This window comes from Lithobates pipiens, unplaced genomic scaffold (assembly GCF_037356315.1).
Source record: "Lithobates pipiens isolate NorthernLeopardFrog02 unplaced genomic scaffold, aLitPip1_a1.2 Scaffold_30, whole genome shotgun sequence".
NCBI lineage: Eukaryota > Metazoa > Chordata > Amphibia > Anura > Ranidae > Lithobates > Lithobates pipiens.
Genome location: NW_027507791.1, coordinates 6554040 through 6571030, shown reverse-complemented (window position 1 = coordinate 6571030; position 16991 = coordinate 6554040). Strand labels below are relative to the sequence as shown.

The following is a 16991-nucleotide window of genomic DNA, read 5'->3' as shown; positions in this document are numbered from 1 at the left end:
TTATCACAGGGATTTATCACCTGAAAGTGCCACTTGCCCACCCATGGCTGAGCGCTGGGCTGCTGCATCGCTTTTATCCATCATGCCCAAATCCAGCCTGCTTGTGCCTGGGGCTTATTCCTGAAGACTGGGATGTCAATCCACTGCTGTGCAGGTAAGCACAGAGGAGGGCAAAAAAGGAACACAGTCTCTGGCCGTGACCTTACATATATGGGAATGGGGTTCTATAGCTTTGGAGAGGAGGTGGGGTATACCCACACGTAGGCTGCCATGGGGTCTGGCAGGAAATCTGATTTTTTTACTTTTTTTTAATTGGGTGTTTTATAGCAGCAAGTAAAAAATATTGTTTTTTATTTTTTCCACATTGTCAGTTTTTTGTTTACAACGCAAAAAATAAAAGCCGCAACGGTGATCAAATACCACTAAAAGAAAGCTCTATTTGTGGGAAAAAAGGACATCAATTTTATTTGGGTACAGCTTTGCACGGCTGTGCAATTGTCAGTTAAAGTAACACAGTGCCATATCACAAAAAATGGCCTCCTCATGAAGGGGGGTAAACCTTTCCGGAGTTGAAGTGGTTAAAGTAATCATGTTAATCTTAAAATCCATTAGACTATTTCCAAACAAAATGAAAAAAAAATAGATTCACTGCTTTTGTAACGCCATACTTGCCTCAAACTTGCAGCATTTAGCTAACATCAGTAGTGTAGACCAGCCTTTTTACCTAAGAGGAACCCCTAAAATAAATTTCGGGTTTTGGGGAACACCTGGTAAAAGGTTCAGGGCATTTGGAAAATGAGGGTTCATTTGGAAAAATGTTCCTTACTTTGGAGGTTGAAATACCATCTTTATAGATAGGTAAAAAGGTATTTAGTGTCATGTTGCTGGCTTTGCCAGGTGTTGTTGGCCCCAAAACCATCAAAAAAGAAGGTTAATCAGCCACAGGTCCAGGAACACCTATCAACATCTGGAGCAACACCGGCTAAGAATGGAGGAATCCTGGCTCAGAATGTAGCCTCTATATATGCCTGTGTTGTCTGTATACATTGTTTCACAATAATGTACATTGTAATACTATAACACTGGCACACATTGTATACTTTATTTCCTTGTACTAAATGACTCTTTAGATATGAATTCTGTCCAGTATGTGGTTGAACTTATCTCTTAATTCTTTATAGCGAGATTGCAGATAATCCCAATATGGCATCTGTTCCAGCCAATGCGTTCCAGGGACTGGGCAACGGTTTCCTGACCTTGTAAGTACCAGGCGCTGCTGGATCACCAAGAGGTTTACAGCTGTAGGTGGCAAGAGGTCTCAGCCTGCAGGGAAAATCTGTAGGACGATCTGTAGAATTTTGAGGAGATCTGCCCCACCCTGAAGCCAGTGGGTCACTCCACTCTTTAATGAGCTTCTGGAAAGGGCATTACTAAATAGACGGTGAGATGTCCCACATTCGGTCGTGGCATCTCCAAGGCCATGAAGCATCAAGTTAGTCACAGGGGTTACATGTCAAAAGTATGCAGAAGGAGGTGAGGCAATGGGTAGAAAGTAAATGGGAAAGCCTGGGGAGGGTTGCAAACCATATATTGGTGGTCAGTAGGAAGAATGCTACTTACATTGGTGGGCATTGGGAATAATTCCCTTACATTTGTGGTAAGTGGGAAGAATTATCCTTACATTGATGGTCAGTGGGAAGAATTCTCTTTACATTGGTGGCCAATGGGAGCAGTGCTCCTTACATTGATAGTCAGTGGTAAGAATGTCCCTTACATTGGTGGACAGTGTGAAGAATGTTTCTCACATTGGTGGTGTTTGGAAAGAATTCCCCTGTACAAATCATTAGTAAGACCACATCTGGAATATGTAGTTCAGTTTTGGGTGGCAATTCACAAAAAGGATATTGGGGAGAGAAAGTGCAGAGAAAGGCGACCAAACTGAGAGGCATCCAGGAGCTCAACTATGATGAAAGATTACAGGAACTGAATGTATTCTCTGTTGAGAAGAGGAGATTAAGGGGGATATGATCACCATCTATAAATACATTTGTGGTCCATATAGTGAACTTGGTGGTGAGTTATTCACTTTAAGGTCGTCAGGAAAGGAAAATTCTGGTAAGTACCAGTATTTGATACAATTTTCTGTTTTCCTGATGCCACCATGGCAGCATACTAGTGATAAATAACTAGCTGACAGGGTGGGTTCTACTTGTTGAATCAATTTTTTATTAGAATGGGATAGAAGATGGAGCAGTCCTTCCTCCACAGTCCACTAATGGCAAGACCCCTGGATCTACTCCGTACCCCTTGAAAAGGTATCCTGGGGCAACCATGAAACTTCCCTGCAGATGGATTCCATGGACACCTTCAAATGGGCAGCCAATGAGACTGAAACCGCTCTGGGAGAGTATGTATCCACTGCTGAAGGAGGTACACAACCCCTTGCCCTATATGCATGACCAAACCTACTAAGTCCAGTTGGTAGCCTCTTTTCCCTGATGAATTCCAGCTGGAAAGATGAAAGGCTCATTACATGATCTGAAAAGGGCAATTATGTAAAGGGACTTCAAGTTCTGTACACGTCCAGTTTGTGTGGCCCTCCAGAGTGATCCTCTGGGAAGTTAGGCAGTGCCCAGATGACTGTTAGATGGAGGACTGTCGCTAACCTTGATACAAGATGATCTACCGGACACAAGTCTACTCCTTCTGGAGAGAAAACAGTGGGGGTTATTTACGAAAGGCAAATCCACTTTGCACTATAAGTGCACTGCAAGTGCACTTGGAAGTGCAGTCACTGTAAATCCGAGGGGGACATGCAAGAAAAAAAACAAAACAGCATTTTAGCTTAGACATGATTGGATGATAAAATCAGCAGAGCTTCCCCTCATTTCAGATTTACAGCAACTGCATTTCCAAGTGCACTTGCAGTGCACTTGTAGTGCAAAGTGGATTTGCCTTTTTATAAATAAATCCCAATACCTCTTTCTGGAGCTCTCCGAGCTTGAATCTCAGACATCCTTCTGTTTGAAGATCTTGTGATAGATACTGCCTAGTAGGTAATGTCACAAACTGAAAATTTTTCTGTTGGAGCAAATGGTTGAACTGATTTGAAATCCAGCAACACCAATATATTCCACTGGGAAAGATCCTCTTTCGTGGTGGTCGAAACCTCCTCTGACTGTCTTTAGAATTTGTGCAAACAAAAGGATTTCCATCACATTTAAGCCTGGTTATTGCCAACCTAGTCGACACTTGCAATCTCAAGGAATATAGGCTAAGGCTCATGTCTAATCTGGTCTACAAGAAGTCTAGAACAGCTGTCACCAGAGGTGCAGTAGTATGAATATCTCACCTCCTGCTAAGAAATAATGCAAACTTGTTCCAGATTTTGGCATAGATGTTGTTAGTAAAGTGCCTTCTCACGTTCCACAAGGTAGAGATCATCCTGGAGCAGGCTAGGTTCTCAAGCTTCCCCTATCAGTCGTCCTGTTTGCAGCCACCATCTGTGTATGTGTAAAGGGGAATTGGCTTCTGTCTCATGAGATGAATGGCCATGAAAACCCAAGGTCCTCATTGTCAAAATGGAGGAATGGATGTGACTGCCATGTTCACTCTTGACAGCCTCAAGAGGAATCTCATTACAAGAAATGTTGAAAAATATATAGGCTAGATTGCAGATCCATGGAGAAAATCAAGGCATTTGTCCCCCCCTGCCTTGGGGTGCGGAACTGATTCAGACATCCTCCTAAGTTTGAAATTGCTGTGAGAAGAAATGTAGTCTGTCTGTGGTTGGCCCCACCTGTGGACCAGCTCATAGAAGTGTAGGGCCCAGGCGTGCTCTGGAAAGATGGCATGATGGTCAATCTGTCTGTGTGTTCAAGTCCCTTAGGAGGTAAACTGCTTTCGGAATTTGCAGGTGATTTCCTGACCCCGACAGCGTGGGGTTCACCTCTCTTAATAGCATATTGCCACAAGTTCCTCCTTGGTGATGAATATAGACAACTGCTGCCATGTTGTTCAACTGCAGAGAGACTGATCTTCTCTTGATTCTGTGTAGTAAGGTGAAAGGTGCTAAAGAAGCTGCTTAGATTTCTAGGGTATTTAAGACTACCCCGCTTGGCTGGGAATCTCTCACTGGACTGAACCGACGGTTTCTCAAAGTGTGCCTTCCAGGCTATGTTTGCCAAGATGAATAGTAATTGTGATCTAGTCTAATGGTTTTAACGGGGTGACTTCATCAGATTCTCCTTCAGTCACCACTGTATACTCCTACTTACTGTATACTGAGTGACAGTTGATAACTTTGCCAGACTCTGTTTCCTCTATTGTGCTAAGAATCCCAGCTTAAACTGTCAAAGTCAGAGCGCCCAAGGGATTATTGGTATGGTGATATTGTGGACCAAAGATTGAGATACTGAGAAATGGTCAAACAAGTGGAGATTACTGTCTTCAGCATTGCTTCTTTGACTGCCACCGTTTTCTCTGGTGGAAGCCGAACAGAGGAGTTGGCAGAGTACCTCCCAGCATACTAACTGTTAAGTTAGAGAAAGTTAATAAACCAGCCATGTCCTCGCAGGGTGTTTATGAGGTTCTCTGATTGTTTCAGACCTCTGGATAGAAGAATAATGTTGTCCAGGTAGCGGCGCACCCTAGGAACTTGTTCTCTGAGTGGAGCTAACACTGCACTGAGGACCCTTGTGAACAGTCTCGGAAACTGCATGCATAGGCCAAAAGGCAGACTGTTAAACTGGGAATGCATCTAGCCATTTGCAAGCTTACCAGTTATGAAAGAACGAAATATTTTGGGATGTTTAGTCATAGCGAAAATCCAAAAATAGCATTTTGCCATCTGGCTGCGCTGGTTTAATGGACTCCATTTTGAAGATCTCTAAAGGGATAAAAAGAGTTTAACTTCTTCAGATCTACAACCGGACGCTAGCCACTATCTCTTGCAAACTACATACAGGGTTGATTTGGAGCCTGTATATTCTTTTTGTGAATGGAATCAGGACGAAAACCCTCTTAGGTCTGTCATGTATGTATTATAGCAGCCCATCTGCCTAGAGGAATGTAACCCGCTGAGAGGAGGAACATTCCCTAGCCCTCTGCTTCCCCATCTTGCGGGAACAGGAAAGACTTCCTGTCACTACTGGTTTGGCTGTATTAAGTTTCCTACCAACACAGAGATTTACAGTTATAAGGTATCTTACATAGAACTTGCCTGAGAAAACAAAAGCAGCCCAAAGTTTCAAACATCGTATCTACTGTAGGCAGGGGCGGATCCAAGGCAATTGCCCCCCCCCCCCCCCCCCCCCGAAAATATCACACCGACTGACATGATTACATTGTCAGTCACTTGCAGCTTCAGCGCTGCTATGCCCGAGTCTCTGTCCCATCAGCAATCAGCGGCGCAGAGAGAGAGACTCTGGTGTGTTACACGGCGCCGCTGGACCAGGAGGAGCTAGGAGGTGGGTGGAGCTGAGCCGTTGGCTTGGCAACCCTGCACTCGTTGCTAGCACCTGGGCCGCCTGGCGTCTAGCAACGAGTGATGTCAATGAGACAGTCACGTGACTCACGTCAGACTCTGAGTCTCAGACTCATAGCCGACGTGACAGGAGCTGCCTGAAGGAGCGGCACTGTGTGGCAGAGGCAGAGCGCTAGCCATCTTCCTTCTATGAGTGTGTTGAGTGTGTTGGTCCCTCCCACCTGCATCACCTCCTCCCTCCATCTTGTCCATACTCATCCCAATCACTCACACTGAATGCAGGCCTCTGCCCCTGACAGCAGAAGAGTGACATGGCAAGTGACAATCGGCAACAAATGACAGGTGACATGGCAAGTGGCAATCTGTATCTGGTGGCAAGTGACAATGTAGCAGGTGACGTGGCAAGTGGCAATCCGTATCTGGTGGCAGATAGCGTGGTAAGTGACAATCTGCAACATGTGGCAGGTAACGTGGCAAGTGACAGTCTGCAACATGTGGCAGGTGACGTGGAAATCCGTATCTGGTGGCAGATGACGTAGCAAGTGACAATCTGCAACGTGTGGCAGGTAACGTGGCAAGAGATAGTCCGCAACGTGTTGCAAGGTGACATGGAAATCCGTATCTGGTGGCAGATGACGTGGCAAGTGACAATCTGCAACATGTGGCAGGTAACGTGGCAAGTGACAGTCTGCAACATGTGGCAGGTGACGTGGAAATCCGTATCTGGTGGCAGATGACGTAGCAAGTGACAATCTGCAACGTGTGGCAGGTAACGTGGCAAGAGATAGTCCGCAACGTGTTGCAAGGTGACATGGAAATCCGTATCTGGTGGCAGATGACGTGGCAAGTGACAATCTGCAACGTGTGGCAGGTTACGTGGCAAGTGACAGTCCGCAACGTGTGGCAGTTGACGTGGCAAGTGACAATCCGCATCTGGTGGCAGGTGGTGTGGCAAGTGACAGTCCGCAACTTGTGGCATGGAAAGTGACAATCTACAACTGGTGGCAGGTGACACACTCGGGGCTCTCACTGATTCTGCATTATGGTGAGCTGAACCATTTCATTTTATATAACATTCTCTATAACAATGAAATAATAGAAATAATGCGCTTCCAACATCCTGACACCATATTAACCATGGTGCCGGGACGATTGAAACGCTAACACCAGCCATGTCCCCGATAAATTGCCCTAAAAAAAACATATTTTCTGGCAGTGCCCCTCCCGAGACTAGACTCTGGATCTGCCCCATACTGTAGGCAGGGATTAAAGCGATCCAATCTCTAACAAGGATAAAACCTCCGGACTTTGCCGTTCTGAAGAAAGGGTGAATATGACTTTACCCATGCAATTGGCCTGCTTGACTGTCTGGATACATAGTTTAATGGAGGGAAAACTGAAGCCAAGCAGTTCCGGGCTTTCCTCTGATGAAGAGGGGCTACTACTGTCCTCAGGCTGTCCACTCGCCAGATTAGCGGAACTAAGTGGGTTAATGTCACCTGCTGAGGTCCCAGGATGCTCTTCTAGTGACAGACAACTAGAAGGGGCATAAAATCTCATGCCAACCTCTTCAAATAACAATGATATTTGAGTCTTATCTGTCAACTGCAGTCCTTACTCACCAGCCTATTGGGCATAGGTATTGCGCCACAGGCACTGCAGGACTTTTGCTGGGATGGTAGCCTTGCTCTAGGACATCATCCTTGGAACTTTCCCCTTGAATGGGAACGGCCTCTAGGGCTATGTTCCTCCAAAGAACATCCTCCTTCCGTGGCTCTTGAACTTAGAGAGCATGAGCATGCTGGGCTGAAAAAATTCAAAGCAATCCACAAAGGGAGGCACTCTTTTCCTGAAACTTACCACATGATGGTCTCCCACCAGGGGCGTAACTATAGGGGGTGCAGCAGTCGCGACCGCAACCGGGCCCTATGATGCAGGGGGCCCATGCAGCCCCCTCTACATATAGCCGGCAGCAGCATAGGCAGCTAGGGGTACCAGTGCACCATGCACACGGGTGGCTGGAGGTGGAGGGTGACTAGCAGAGCTCCATGCTCGACTATCGCACTGGCTGCTCTTTAGTTGTGCATTCCCCGCATGACCTGTGTCCTTGGCCGGCTCCTCAGAGTACCCCTCTCCTGCTCCATGCATTGCCGCTCAGTCCGATGTCTGTTCTCCCCAGCCAGAGTCCCACCCCCCGAGTCCGGACCACACTGCACTGCATACCTCTCCCAGGTAAACAAACTTTAAGCACACAGATGCAGTGCAGCCCTATGAGAGCCGGCTCCCCGGGGGACACTGCAGGCTTGTCTGCCAGCCCCCCTCCTCCCCCGTCATACACAGATGATGAAAGGTCTTTCTGGGAGATATGCTGATCACCCATCCAGCACACTGGATGGAGTCCAGGACAACATGGATGAGTGTGCGGCCTACAGCTTGGTCATGGTGAGTTAGAGGACCACATCCCCCACACACCATTACATACCCCCTCCATCTCCCCCTGGGGACAGGGACCCCTTCTCACGTGGGGACAGGGACCCCCATCTCCCCTGGGGACAGGGACCCCTTCTCACCTGGGGGCAGTAACTTCATCTGCCCTGGAGAAAAGGACCTCATCTCTTCTGGGGACGGGGACCCCATCCTGCCCAGGGACAGTCCCCCAATGGGGCACCTAAAAATAAAAAAATAAATTATAAAAAAAAACTACTGATACCAGTGGTGGAACTACAGGGCTCACAAAGGTCATACCTGTGACCACGCCCTGGAGTTCCACCACCGGACTCAGAGGGAAGGGCCCTGGCTGGGGTTCAGGGGGGCCCTTCATGTTTTCTTGCATCGGGGCCCTGAAGGTTCTAGTTACGCCACTGTCTCCCACCTTTGAATTTGAGGGTCTTTTGTATAAATGGTGACTGACTCATGGTTTGAGGACAAATAGAATGGCCAGCTGAAAAACACAAGGATAGCTGAAAAGGAAAATAGCACGAGAGAGCGAAAGGTTTAAAGATGAAATAGAAAAATATACATTGGTAACAAAAATATTAATGAAAAAGTGTTCCTTTTTTTTTTCCTTTTAAACAACAGTCTACGGGAAATAAATAAATTATTGCCCATGCATACATATATGAATATGTGCATACACACATATATACAGTGGGGCAAAAAAGTATTTAGTCAGCCACTAATTGTGCAAGGTCTCCCACTTAAAAAGATGAGAGAGGCCTGTAATTGTCATCATAGGTATACCTCAACTATCACATTTAAATAATTTATTTGTACATTATGGTGGAAAGTAAGTGTTTTGTCAATATCAAAATTTCATCTCAATACTTTGTTATATATCCTTTGTTGGCAATGACAGGTCAAACATTTTTATGTAAGTCTTCACATGTTGGCCCATGTCCTCCATGAAGATCTCCTCTAGAGCAGTGATGTTTTGGGGCTGTCGCTGGGCAACACGGACTTTCAACTCCCTCCAAAGGTTTTCTATGGGGTTGAGATCTGGAGACTGGCTAGGCCACTCCAGGACCTTGAAATGCTTCTTACGAAGCCACTCCTTTGTTGCCCGGGCGCTGTGTTTTGGATCATTGTCATGCTGAAAGACCCAGCCACGTTTCATCTTCAATGCCCTTGCTGATGGGAGGAGGTTTGCACTCAAAATCTCACGATACATGGCCCCATTCATTCTTTCATGTACATGGATCAGTCATCCTGTTGCCTTTACAAAGAAACAACCCCAAAGCATAATTTTGCCACCCCCATGCTTCACAGTAGGTATGATGTTCTTTGGTTGCAACTCAGTATCTCTCTCCTCCAAACACGACGAGTTTTGTTTCTACAAAACAGTTCTACTTTGGTTTCATCTGACCATATGACATTCTCCCAATCCTCTTCTGGATCATCCAAATGCTCTGTAGCAAACCTCAGACAGGCCCGGACATGTACTGGCTTAAGCAGGGGGACACGTCTGGCGCTGCAGGATCTGAGTCCCTGGTGGCATAGTGTGTTACTGATGGTAGCCTTTGTTACATTGGTCCCAGCTCTCTGCAGGTCATTCACTAGGTCCCCCCGTGTGGTTCTGGGATTTTTGCTCACTGTTCTTGTGATCATTTTTACCCCACGGGGTGAGATCTTGCGTGGAGTCCCAGATCGAGGGAGATTATCAGTGGCCTTGTATGTCTTCCATTTTCTAATTATTGCTCCCACAGTTGATTTCTTCACACCAAGCTGCTTGCCTATTGCAGATTCAGTCTTCCCAGCCTGGTGCAGGTCTACAATTTTGTTTCTGGTGTCCTTCGACAGCTCTTTGGTGTTCACTATAGTGGAGTTTAGAGTGTGACTGGTTGTGGACAGGTGTCTTTTATACTGATAACAAGTTCAAACAGGTGCCATTAATACAGGTAATGAGTGGAGGACAGAAGAAGATACAGGTTTGTGAGAGCCAGAAATCTTGCTTGTTTGTAGGTGACCAAATACTTATTTTCCACCATAATTTGCAAATAAATTCTTTCAAAAATCAGACAATGTGATTGTCTGGATTTGTTTCCACATTTTGTCTCTCATAGTTGAGGTATACCTATGATGACAATTACAGGCCCCTCTCATCTTTTTAAGTGGGAGAACTTGCACAATTGGTGGCTGACTAAATACTTTTTTGCCCCACTGTACAAACACAGGTTTTTGTTTTTTGTGTCATAACTGAAACAAACAGCAGGGGGCATTAAAGGAAAGCTCATCTGTCCCAGGAAGCAGAGGGAATAACAATCAGAGCCAGGCAAAGGAGGCTCTGCCTGACCAAACCTCCAGGGCCGTTTGAGCCCCTCTAATTATCCCTGGAGACCCTCATTATTAACAAGAGGGCAGTTTTTCCCAAAAGAAAAATGGCAGTCGGTACTCCTGCCAGCCAGTGTGCATATGCACTGGAGTGCGCATGCGCAATGCCAGATTTCCCCGACCCATCAGAATGTGTAACGGAGGTGACGTTCCGTCGCCGCCATCATCTTGCTACACTTGCACTTCTCTACAGTAAGCATACACTGAGAAGGGGGAAGTGGACATCTTGTTACACCCACCGGAGTTGTGCATTTTATACTTCTTTTTAACAGTAAAGTCAGTTTATATAGTGAAATACAGTACATAGAACTCCGTCTGACTGTTTAGATGTTTAATTTTAAAAGCAGCGGCAATCCTGCTCACCTCATAGCTTTGCTGATCTGACACAAGTTTGCTGCTTTTAAAATTTAACATCTAAACAGTCAGACGGAGTTCTAAGTACTGTATTTTACTATATAAACTCACTGGTAAAAATAAGTGTAAAATGGAAAACTCCAGTGGGTGTAACAAGATGTCCGCTTTCCCCCTTCCCAGTGTATCCTTACTGTAGAGCAGTGTGGGGTGTAGCAAGATGGCGGCGACTAAAGGTCGCTTCTGTTACACATTCTGACGGGTCGCTTAATCTGATGAATCATATGGGCAAGTTATGCATACGAAGTGCGACATTTCTCAGCAGAATGTCACTTCCGTAGCAAAATGTGATGGGTTGCTGAATGTGACGAAACACCGGCGCAACCCGATGATGTCATCAAGAGCGCCTCCAGCAGAGAGAAAACAGTCCAGCACAGGATAAAACAAGCAAAAGGGCAAAAATAATCAAAACATGGAGCCAAAGAAGGCACAGAAAAGGCAAAACATATAAGGAGAAAGCAAAGAAAAACAAAAAGGGATAGGCGGCCCTGTGAGATACCAGGGACCAAAGGAGTGAAATGAATGAACTAGCTGGACCCTCCAAGCCTCAGCCCACAGACACTCACTTACTGGCAGATTTTATTTCTAAAGAGGAAACACTGCAGGACCCCCATTAAGATCCACAGAAGGGGTTCCCAGGCTGTTTAGCGCAATTTAGTGGCCCGAGTGCTGGGACTTCGCACTGGGAGAGGCTTGAACCCAGCCGGATGCTGCACGGAGGCAGAGGTGGGGACATAGTACTGCTTACTCTTCACTGGTATGTGGAGGCATGAGGAAAAAAAGAAGAATGGGGTGGGGCCTAACTAGGCCTTTAATTTATGTATGCTATTCACTGGACTGAGGGAGTGGAAGAGAGGCGGAGCCTATCACTAGTATGTTGCCATGGTGGCATCAGGAAAGAGATATAATCTTCAAATACGGAAAGGTTTCTTCACAGTAAGAGCTGTGAAAATAGGCTATAGACTCCCTCCAGAGGTGGTTCTGGCCAGCTCAGTAGGTTGTTTTAAAAATGGCCTGGATTGCTTCCTAAATGTACATAATATAACTGAATACTAATATTATTTATAGGTAACGTTGATCCAGGGAATATCCGATTGCCTCTTGGGGATCAGGAATGATTTTTTCCCCTGCAGGAGCAAATTGGATCAAGCTTTGCTGGGGTATTTGTCTTCCTCTGGATCAACTATGGGTATAGGATTGTGTGTATAAGATTGTAGAATTTTTTCCCCTTTTTATTGGTGAAACTAGATGGACTTGTGTTTCTTTTCAACCAGACTAACTACGTAACTATGTAACATTGGTGGTCAGTGGGAAGAATGTTCATTACATTGGTAGTCAGTGGGAAGAATGTTCCTTACAATGGTAGTCAGTAGGAAGAATATTCATTACATTGGTGGTCAGTAGGAAGATTGCTCCTTATATTGATGGTCAGTGGGAAGAATACCCCTTACATAGGTGGCCAGTGGGAAGAATGTTCCTTACATTGGTGGTCAGTGGGAAGAATGTCCCTTACATTGGTGATCAGTGGGAAGAACACTCCTTACATTGGTGATCAGTGGAAATAATTCTCCTTACATTGGTGGTCAGTGGAAAAAATGCTCCTTACATTGGTGATCAGTGGGAATAAAGCTCCTAAAATTGGTAGTCAATGGGAAGAATGTTCCTTACATTGGTGATCAATGGGAAGAATGCTCATTACATTGGTAATCAGTGGGAAGAATGTTCCTTACATTGGTGATCAGTGGGAAGAATGCTCCTTAATTGGTGATCAGTGGGAAGAATGCTCCTTAATTGGTGATCAGTGGGAAGAATGCTCCTTACATTGGTAATCAGTGGGAAGAATGTTCCTTACATTGGTGATCAGTGGGAAGATTGCTCTTAACACTGGTGGTCAATGTGAGGAATGCTCCTTACATTGGTGATCAGTGGGAAGAATGCTTGTTACATTGGTGATCAATGGGAAGAATGTTCCTTACATTGGTGATCAGTGGGAAGAATGCTCCTTACATTGGTGATCAGTGGGAAGAATGTTCCTTACATTGGTGATCAATGGGAAGAATGCTCGTTACATTGGTAATCAGTGGGAAGAATGTTCCTTACATTGGTGATCAGTGGATCAGTGGGAAGAATGTTCCTTACATTGGTGATCAGTGGGAAGAATGTTCCTTACATTGGTGATCAGTGGGAAGAATGTTCCTTACATTGGTGATCAATTGGAAGAATGTTCCTTAAATTGGTGATCAATGGGAAGAATGCTCCTTACATTGGTGATCAGTGGGAAGAATGCTCCTTACATTGGTGATCAGTGGGAAGAATGCTCCTTACACTGGTGATCAGTGGGAAGAATGCTCCTTACATTGGTGATCAGTGGGAAGAATGCTCCTTACATTGGTAATCAATGGGAAGAATGTTCCTTACATTGGTGATCAGTGGGAAGAACATTCCCCTTACATTGGTGATCAGTGGATCAGTGGGAAGAATGTTCCTTACATTGGTGATCAGTGGGAAGAATGCTCCTTACATTGGTGATCAGTGGGAAGAATGTTCCTTACATTGGTGATCAATGGGAAGAATGCTTGTTACATTGGTGATCAGTGGGAAGAATGTTCCTTACATTGGTGATCAGTGGGAAGAATGTTCCTTACATTGGTGATCAATGGGAAGAATGCTCCTTACATTGATAATCAGTGGGAAGAATGTTCCTTACATTGGTGATCAGTGGGAAGATTGCTCTTAACACTGGTGGTCAATGGGAGGAATGCTCCTTACATTGGTGATCAGTGGGAAGAATGCTCGTTACATTGGTGATCAATGGGAAGAATGTTCCTTACATTGGTGATCAGTGGGAAGATCGCTCCTAACACTGGTGGTCAATGGGAGGAATGCTGCTTACATTGGTGATCAGTGGGAAGAATGCTCGTTACATTGGTGATCAATGGGAAGAATGTTCCTTACATTGGTGATCAGTGGGAAGATCGCTCCTAACACTGGTGGTCAATGGGAGGAATGCTCCTTACATTGGGGATCAGTGGGAAGAATGCTCTTAACAGTGGAAGTCAGTGGGAAGAATGCTCCTTACATTGGTAGACTGTGGGAAGGGGCAGCCCATACTGACATTTTGCCCAGAGCACCATACATCATGATGATGGCCCTGATCCTAATCTTTCTTCTATTCCAGAAAACTGTACAACAACGGATTCACCGAGCTGAACAAATTTGCGTTCAATGGCACCAACCTAACAACTGTGTAAGTACAATCTTCGCACTCAGTGCAGAAAGATGGGATAGCCAGAGGGGGCTCAATAACAGCAATCAGTGTGACACACTTGAGGATTGTAAAAGATTGACAGATAACAGAAATCACAGCAGTGACCCTTATTGCAGATCTGTCATACAATACAGTGCCAATCCTTCCCTTCTCCATGGAGAAAAGTGAAGATCCCTTTATCATGAGTTTTCCACCATGGCTTGGCATCACATTTGGGCGTTTTCTGCAACCTATGAGCAAATCCACTGCCCCCTGTCTGTCTTATTTAAAGATTTGCTACTAAAATTTGCTTTTTAGGTTAAAGCGGAGTTCCGCTGTTTTTAGCTTTTTTACTGCAGCTGCTGACTTTTAAAATATGGACACTTACCCTTCCAGGGTGCCCACGATGTCGACACCCAAAGCCGATCTGTCCCTCAGCTCTCAGGTGCTGCCACCGTCATTGCAGCTTCACTTCCTGGTTCCCTACTGCGCATGCACAACTCACGCTGTGCATCCCCACTGGTCCCTGCTGTCTCCTGGGACCCGTTTGTCTCCCAGAATATGGGGGGGGAGTGGCGTAGATACCCGTGGGTGGCACGAGTATTTATGCCCGGAAGTGGGAGCAAAATACCTGTATTAGACAGGTATTTGCTCCCCCGAAAGGCGCTAAATGTGACAGAGGAGGGGAGGGGGGGATTTAGAAATCTACTTTAACATTTTTTTGCAAGTACAGAAATACTGTTTTTTGTCAGTCTGCTTATATATGTGACTAGTAGCGGCCCGTCCATGCAGGGCACAGGGGTGTCGCCCCCTAATCCTTTCACACGGTGCCTAATCTACATGCAGGGTGCCGGACGCATGGATTTCAATGTTTTTTTGTTTTTTTTTAGCACAGGATTAGAGCCTTAGGCACTAATTGGTTTAAAAAAAGGGTGGGCTCGGGGCGCAGAGCACCGCGCCCTAAGCCCACCCAGTTGTGTGACAATAGCAAATTAATATTCGCTATTGCCTTCCTGATTCTCCTCCCTGCCAATCAGGAAGGGGGTCCTAAAACCGATGGTCAGGGAGTCTCAGGACCCACTTACTGTTCGGTTGGGAGGAGATGCATTGCAGTCCTAGCCCTCTCCGTACCTCTGCTGGAAGAGGGGGTGCCCTGTGATCTGGCTCCACAGCTCATTCCTCATCCCCCAGAAGTCTCTGTCCGGGAACCCGGGACAGGGAAGTGGGTGTGATCCCGGTGTGATCGGTGGCCCCTCTGTTCATGGCGGTGAAGGAAGGAGGTGAGATGGAGAATGGAATCTTCTCTGGGCAGGGGTAGACTGACAACTCATGGGGCCCCCGGGCAATATGAGATTATGGGGCCCCCAGGCAATCAGAGATTATGGGGCCACACAGTATACACAAACACACACAGTATACAATCACACAGTATACACAGACATGTTTCTATTGGCTGAGAAGGTACTGGAGAGGTGGGGCAGCTATAATCTCTGGATTTTTAGACCAAAGGGATGTCGGTAAGGGACATTTCGGAGACAGATGTAAAAAAACCACACATTTTTTACATACTGTCCCTGGTTTTACTGAGGCTGGCAACGTGATGGGGCCCCCTAGTGGCATGGGGCCCTCGGGCAGTGCCCGAGTGGCCCGATAGTCAGTCCGCCCCTGTCTCTGGGAAACATTACCTCTTCTGCTTTCAGATCTGTTCGACCCCTGGCTCTTCCTTGCCCCTATCTCCTAAGGTAAGAATCTTGGAATACCCCTTGAGGTGTTTTCCAAGATTCTGATCTAACTTTGGATGTGGCACACAAAATTGTAGAAATATTGCCTCCCGCATATACTATCTCCTAAGGTAAGGAGGACTCTGATTGCCGCCTTCCTGTCCACATCTCATGGGGGGAGAGGGAAATCGCCACCTTCCCATCCATCTCCAATGGGGGGGGGGGGTGGCGTTAGTTTGCCGACCCCCCCCCAACCCCAAAAAATATTGAGCACCAGCCGACACTGTTTCTGACTTCCCTCCGGCCACTCATCAACATGACATTTTTTGGGGGGGATTTAACTGCTAATATAATCAATTATTCTGAATAGAAGATCTACAATGAAATATAGAAAAAGAAAAAGAACAAAGAATGAAAACAGAAATAAAATAAAATAACATAAATAAAAATCCTTTATATTAGTAATAATATAAAGTAATAGTAACAGCTGTTCATCGATAGTATTGTGGTTCACTATGTTGAAGATCCTAAGAATTTTCCGCAGACACTTGGTGGACAAAAATTGTTGATACTAGGAATCGCTAATGACATTTTAAAATAAAATCTTTTCTGTTCTCATTAGTTTGCATGTGGGGATGCATGCAGGGCGCGGGACTCATAGGTTTCTATGAGTTTTTTTTTTTTTCAAGCCACGTGATTAGAGCCTGAGGCTCTAATTGGCTTGAAAAAGCTTGGGCTCGGGGCGCAGGTTCCCACCCACTTGTGACACAAGCGAATCAATATTCACTATTGTCTTCCGGGTTTTCCTCCTGGCCAATCAGGACAGGAGGTGGATCAGGTTGGCCGGGAGGAGAAGCCGAGGAAGACACCATGGAGGAGTAAGTGCGGACCTGGGGGGGCTTTGTTTGCCGTTACTGCGTTACATACCCTATTATAGACCCAGTGATATAATCACTGTGTCTCTGCGCTTCTCTATGCAATGCAGGCAGATCATGGCTGGTGAGAGGGGCTGGCAGGGGGGCTGTACATAGCTTCCTGAAAACATCGCAGCACTATGCCTCAGTACTCCTCTCAATATTCCTTAGTCCTGATGCAAGCAGTGGGCTGGCTCTTGGGAGGAGTTATTGTATATAGATTTTAAAGTGGGGTGCCCCCTAAAAAAAATTTAAAAGTCATCAGCTACAAATACTGCAGCTGCTGACTTTTAATAATCGGACACTTACCTGTCCCAGGGTCCAGTGATGTGGGGGAACGAAGCCCCCCCTTGTTCCCCGCTCTGCTCGCATCGCCGGCATTCTTA

At 45.9% G+C, this 16991-nt stretch overlaps 1 protein-coding gene across 2 annotated transcripts in view; it reads left to right on the top strand.

The window, feature by feature from the left end:
* The window catches only part of TSHR (thyroid stimulating hormone receptor), a 172659-nt gene that overhangs the window by 116378 nt on the left and 39290 nt on the right, over positions 1-16991 (top strand). For both annotated transcript variants that reach the window (XM_077463574.1, XM_077463575.1), the window contains exons 7-8: positions 1182-1259; positions 13902-13970. In XM_077463574.1, the coding sequence (XP_077319700.1) occupies positions 1182-1259; positions 13902-13970 (147 nt within the window). The remainder of the gene's footprint in view (positions 1-1181; positions 1260-13901; positions 13971-16991) is intronic.